This window comes from Uranotaenia lowii, chromosome 1, assembly GCF_029784155.1.
Source record: "Uranotaenia lowii strain MFRU-FL chromosome 1, ASM2978415v1, whole genome shotgun sequence".
Taxonomy (NCBI): domain Eukaryota; kingdom Metazoa; phylum Arthropoda; class Insecta; order Diptera; family Culicidae; genus Uranotaenia; species Uranotaenia lowii.
This window is the reverse complement of record NC_073691.1, coordinates 190,460,921-190,467,529: the sequence shown is the minus strand read 5'-3', so window position 1 is coordinate 190,467,529 and position 6,609 is coordinate 190,460,921. Positions and strand designations below refer to the sequence as shown.

The following is a 6,609-nucleotide window of genomic DNA, read 5'->3' as shown; positions in this document are numbered from 1 at the left end:
AATTTTTAACAATTGGCGGAGGCAAAAAAGTTGGCTTTTTTGAACGGTTCGCAACGGAAAATAATGCATGGAACAGAGTATGTAGTGCAAAAATAAAAATAATCAAATTTGGAAAAGATGACGCCGCGGCAAATCCTGTTTAATCCGAAAAGGATCTGTAGGTCTGCTGACCGTGAACTGGCTTGATTTAACGGAACAACTAAATAGGGCTTAGGCAGCCGTATGTCAGAAAATGGTGGCGCCGAGGTAAACTTAAAATTTCAACATAATTTTTTTTTTAGAAATTGTCAAGTGCATTGAAATTTGTACCAAAAATCACCTAAATTCCACTGATGAAACAAATCATTCTAAATCAGTTCCTTTTTGGGTAAAAATTAAAAGGCTATAGTTTCAATGAAAATTTTCGGTATTTCGGTAATATTAAACGGTATTTCTTTTATAATTACAGGTATTTTGGTAATATTTACCTGTTGTTAAGTAATTATTACCGAACTTTTACTGCTTTCCGATAAAAAATTACGATATTTTGGTAAAAAATTACAGATTTCCCGGTAATTATTACAGATATTTTGGTAATAACAACAAATATTTTGGTAATGTGGCCAGAAAATGCATTTTAAAGTTGTGATCCCAAATTAAGCTCAGAATTGCCAAAAACGCTCCTAAAGGCCGGAAAATGCATTTTAAAATTGTGATCCCAAATTATGCTCAGAATTGCGAAAAAAAAACTCTTCTAAAGGCTAGAAAAGTGCATTTTTAATTTGGGATCCTAAATTATGCTGAAACTTGCCAAAAAACGCTTCTACATGCTAGAAAAATGCATTTTTAAGTTGTGATCCCAAATTAAGCTCAGAATCGCCAAAAACGTTTCTGAAGGCTGGAAAACGCATTTTTAAGTTTTGACCGCAAATTAAGTTCAGAACCGCCAAAAAACGCTTCTAATGGCCAGAAAACGCATTTTAAAGTTGTGATCCCAAATTAAGCTCAGAACTGTTAGAAAACGCTTTCAGAGGCTTCACTCAAGTAAACAACCCCAAATTTTTCTGCTCTCCCAGATTCTCACTAATCAATCACTGCTCTTGAAAAAAACAAGGCGGAGCCCGATTTCATTTGAAAACAGCTAGATTTTAACACAAATCACAAATCGACCATCATTAGTAACCGAGACTACAAGCTACCAACTCCTGATTTCTTACAAATTCCACTTTAATCAATTTATTCAACCAAAAAAAAAACCGAAAAATCGAAAAAAAATGCAGCGCAGCGAGAAAACAGAAAACGCGTCCGCATCCAATCAAGGCCTACTCGGAACTCCAATTCAGAAGTCGAAATGACTTACGGTCTTGGGGAAAAAAACTTGTTTTAAATTTGTTTGAAATGTTTCAAAGCTTTAACAGAAAAGTGCAGAACTTTCTTATATATTTTTTAAATATTTTCAAAAGTTGCAAGACAATAAGCTCTTAAATTCTTTGCACCTGATTTAAATGAAAATTTGGTGGCCTTGTGTAATTTATGAAAATCCTTTAAATGTCTAGTTGAATATTTGGAAAAAATATAAACACAAACTTAAGTTGTTGTTGAAATTGGTTGGTCTCTTGAAGGATATTTCATATCAGCTTTAAATTTATTATGATATAAAAGTGTTTTATAACTATAAAAATGATTAGTACTAACGTAATGGATGCACTTGTTTAGATACATTTCTTAATAAAAACCAAATTCAAAGACAAAATAGTGTTTTATTTTAAATTGAAAATTGAAATTGAAAGTTAAAAACTAGTTTCAATTCGTAAATATTATGTAATGTGCAGAATGCTGAATGAAATGTCTTAGGCCTGAGTGATATAGGACCAAAAACCGCCGGAGGCGAGAAAATTTTACGACATGTTTGTTAACCCTTATTTATAAACACCTTTTGGGATGAAGTCATTTCCCGTTCCCGTGGTAAATTCATTTCTTAAACTGAAAAATTTTACTTTGAAAATATCTCCATGGGGGGGGGGGGTTAAATCCCGAAACCCCCCCCCCCCCCCCCCGTTCGCACGGCCTTGCAACACGTATTGTAGTTTCGCATGCTGTGATGCAAAAACAGCAATATTTCTATCACATATGGCTGAAATAGAAACAGTGCTGTAAAAAAATACAACGCCCAAAGATCTTGAAATCATTTTTGCATGGTAAAATTTTTAAAATGTCAAAATTTCTACCACTTTTTCCCACCACTAGTGAATTTGCTCTAAGTCAAGAATTGAAACACCAACTTCGATAGAAAATAGACGTCAAAGCCATCTATGACCAAGGTGTGTAAATATAGGACGACGATCGCAATTGACGATTTTTTTTCCAAATCACAGAGCTGGTTCGGCTAAATAAATAACCAAACTCGGCTATTTTCGTTTACTGTGCTATTAAAAATTTTCCCCACAAACATATTCGGATTGTATAAAATATACTCAAACCGAATTTTTATTGCAATATTGGTCCAAATTTCAGTGTCTCAACCAATTCTGAGCATTTACCTTTTATGTCATATTTACCATTGTCAATCCATTGGGATCGTGCCACGAAGTATTCACCGGGGTTAAAAAAACTACTGCCATTCGATTGCACTGAATTAATATGTAAATATACCGACAAACATGCTTCCTCTTGAGCAATTCTTTCACTTTTTGCTCAAACCACCGGAGACACTCGAGCGAAGCGAAATTAAGTAGGTACCAGAAGAGGGAAAAAGTCGTGCCACCACAAACGGTGTTCGGAATCATCACCACTTATTTATTGGTTTTATCTGAAAAGTTAGCGTTAAAACAAAATCGTTTCGAGTTTAGTTGTTTCACCCCATTCTCCTGGTTCCGAATCGAAAAGGTAGCCCGGAAAAGTTCCTTCGCTAAAATAGCCGAGAAGTCGTGCTGCAGAAAAATTGCACGACTTTGCCGCCATTATTGCCTGGCTGCTGCCAAAGTGTTGTGGCTTACCGGAGGATTTTTGTCCCCCGAAAAATTACACCTCCATTCCATCTCCGGTCTGGGTAATCCCCGTGGTTTCTTTTCTTGAGGAGGTTGCAAATGCTCCAACGAGTAGTGCAAAGGTTTTATCGAGCAGAAATTATTATTTCCCTTATTTTTATTACGGTTGCGCCCTCGGTTCTCCACCAGCCCAACATTCCTTTCTCGTCCCGGTATTAGTTATGAAGGAAGATCCTCTTACTCGGCGAAAGAAGGCCGCGCCAAGCCGATCGTTCGGTTCTTCTCATTTTTTGTTGAGCTTTAGCATAACTTGTTTGTTTGCTTGTTACTGTAGAATTGCAATGAGCAAAGCAAAACAAAAAAAAAAAAAAAACAAGCTGCAACGAATGCACAAACGAGAGGTAATTTCTTTTATTACTACTTGCAATGACTTGGGCGGAATGTTCGAATGGTTACCCTCCGGTCGCGGGGAAAAGTATTGCATTTTGAGTCATGTTATTCGGGAACATTAAAATGGTAATTTGATGGTCAATTCAGATTTTGGATTGTTTTTTAACGGAAACGATATTTTTAAGCCTTATCCACCTTCTGGATACTGGGTTCGCCGTAGAGTCGCTTGAGTTCGTGTTTCATCCTTCGCCTCCATACTCCGTTCTCCTCGACGCCGCCAAAGATGGTTCATAACACTCGTTGCTTGAATATTCCGAGTGTACGCAGGTCCTCCTCGAGCAATGTCCATGTCTTGTACCCGTAGAGAACAACCGGTCTAATGACCGTCATATACAGGTTACACTTCGTGCGAGGGCTAAAGGCGCCCGCACAATAGCACGTCGGTCGTCGTGTCGCGTCAGCTGTCAACGCCGTCGTTAAGTACTAACACGTTGGCGCGACGCATCTGACGATTTTAGCATCACAAAACAGCGTCAAGAACCACTGCAACCAACGTTTGTTTTCGTAGATTGCATTCTGGTCCGTGTCGAAAGTTGAAACGTTTGTTTTGATTCGATTATTTATTTTAGCAGGGGAAGTTTCTTAATGGATAGCGCAGACATTGAAACAATTCAACGTGCTACAATATCTTTAGCCGCTTTATTCTTTTTACGGAAATTGAGAGCAAATGAACAATCTCGTAGGTGGTAAGTACCTAGGATAGGAAACAATAAATTGAGTTTACATCCACTTACATCTACGACGAAAAAAAAGCACCCGTCAAAGATTACATTGGTTTAAAAAGAATATTTTCAAGATAGCTCTTTTTTCGCTTCAGGTGGGTGCGTCCCTCGAATCGTGATCGGAACACTGAAGGATACTATGAGACGGAATTCCATCGAATGCGACAACGGGATCCCGAATATTTCAAGGACTCCATCCGCATGAGCCCTAGAATGTTCGATCTACTGCTCAACAAAATTGAACACCGTTTGGATAAAAAAATCCTTCCGCAGGCCGATATCACCCAGTTGTAGATCGTTTTTAACACTGATGTGTGTTTTAACCATTTTAAGAAAATACTATATACTAATGTTTAATATCTTTTAGGTACTTGGCACATGGAACTCCGGTATCGATTTTATCGAGGCTTTTTAAAATGGGTGAATTTACCGTGAGGAGCATCACGCTAGAAGTTTGCCAGGTACTATGGGATACTTTGAAGCTGGAATACTTGCCGGTGCCCACAGAACAGGACTGGAAGAAGTATGCAGAGGAATACACTGAGAAATGGAACTTTCCAAACTGCTGTGGAGCAGTTGACGGTAAGCACGTGGCTATCCAATGTCCTGCGAACAGCGGCTCAGTTTATTTCAACCATAAAGGCTTCCATTCAATTGTTCTGATGGCAGTGTGCAACGCGAAGTACGAGTTCTTGATGGTAGATATCGGAGGATTTGGTGGAAATAGTGACGGCGGTTTATTTTCTGCCAGTGAATTTGGGAAACGCTTGCTTCAAAACCCACCACCAAATTATCTACCCAACAGTGTTCTAGAATTCCCGTTTTACATTGTTGGAGATGCCGCTTTCCCTCTCAAGAGGAATCTCATGAGGCCGTACCCGGATATGAATTTGCCTATTATTAAAGAAAATTTCAACACCCGCCCGAGCATTGCCCGGAGGACCATAGAGAATGCATTTGGAATATTGGTAGCTCGTTGGAGAATTCTCTCCAAAACTATCGATTTGCATCCCACTAATACTGGAAAAATAACTCAAGCCTGCGTTATCCTGCACAATTTTATGATAAGGCACACAAATGATTACAATTCTGAGCGTTTCGTTGGCCAGGTCAATAGGAACACAGGGACAGTGACATCGGAAGGGGAGTGGCGTCCTCATACTGACCCATTATGGAGCGTTACAGCAGCTGAAGTGTACCTCGGAAATAATTCAAGCCGAAATGCGTACCATCTTAGAGATGTTTTGGCCCAATATGTTCTGGATGAATAATCAATTAATTGGCGTTAAGACTTAAACACTATTTTTCTTGTCTTTTAAGAAAACATCCACGTGAGATGATTGTAGAAGCAATGATGTGTTTATATAAATGAATTTTATAATAATTAACATGGATGACTTTGCCGACCACAGATCCTAAATTAGATGATTGTAATCACCTACAATATAACTTAGAATATCATTACAATCACTCATGATGAAATTTTTTAGCATTTGACATAAAAGCTCTGAGCGTTGGCCGGTAATGAATACTACTACTACTAAATTAACACAAAATTGGATAGCGATCATTTTTGTTCAGTAAAAACCACTCATCAAGAAATCTCTTGTAACTGACATCATTTTATTCATTGTTCAAAGTTTGAACACTGAACACCATCATAATTCCTTCGGTCTGCATCTTGATCACAAGCTCCTCGCTGATTGAAATGCTCCAAAAATTCTTGATTAATGGTCCAAGCTCACCTAAGACCATTTTCATGATACGAAATTTTGATGAATAAAAACCTGCGTACATTTTTTTCCTTGGCTTTATCAAGCTAAATGCTGATTTTGTTTTCCTCTGGGCCTACATTATTTTCCAACGGGTGAAGAATGGTCTATTTGCGTTTTTCACTAATTTTACATTGTCGGAAGCACATCTGTAAAAGATAGAAAAAATAAATACTACGCAAAACGATTTAATTAGGCATTTTACCTCATCAACATATATCATCAGATGCATATAGTTTTCATCCACTGCAAATGATCAGCTCAGATTTTTTTTTCGGTAAGGACCGCGCAGCAGTGAACGGCCCGGATAGACAAAAGCTGGAATGTGAAACGTTCACTATGAAGCGTTATAAATAAAGATTGGCAGAAAATGCTAACCTGAAAAACAGCAGCAGCCAGAGTGCGCACCCCAATGCCTGCATTTTTGCCTCGATTACAAACACTGGTTACCGAGTGCAGTGCACAAGCAGAATCCGGAATCCAACATTCGGAACAATAATGGGTACCTACACATACTTTAGTTGCTTTAGTAAACAGAATTACACTACGGAATTGATAATCCAGGAGAACTTACCTTATCCCAAATGTAGGACCAGCATCAGCATAAGTTGATGAAGCGAACTGTCCGATACTGCGGATTGATCGAGGCCAGCTGTAGAACGCGATGGAACTTTGCGATGATTGAATGTTATGTTATTG

The 6,609-nt window shown here is 38.3% G+C and overlaps 1 protein-coding gene across 1 annotated transcript; it reads left to right on the top strand.

Moving 5' to 3' along the window:
- The first annotated feature begins 232 nt into the window (after window positions 1-232).
- On the top strand, window positions 233-5,409 carry LOC129738243 (uncharacterized). Its single transcript, XM_055729430.1, has 3 exons — window positions 233-246; window positions 4,234-4,428; window positions 4,506-5,409. The coding sequence occupies exons 1-3, from the start codon at window positions 233-235 to the stop codon at window positions 5,407-5,409; spliced, it is 1,113 nt and encodes a 370-aa protein (XP_055585405.1).
- The last annotated feature ends 1,200 nt before the right edge of the window (window positions 5,410-6,609 follow it).

Bases quoted from the DNA above. Each gene is read 5' to 3' on its own strand.
- LOC129738243 (XM_055729430.1), top strand. The intron at 4,429-4,505 runs GTAGATCGTTTT...AATATCTTTTAG, and splicing joins CAGGCCGATATCACCCAGTT to GTACTTGGCACATGGAACTC.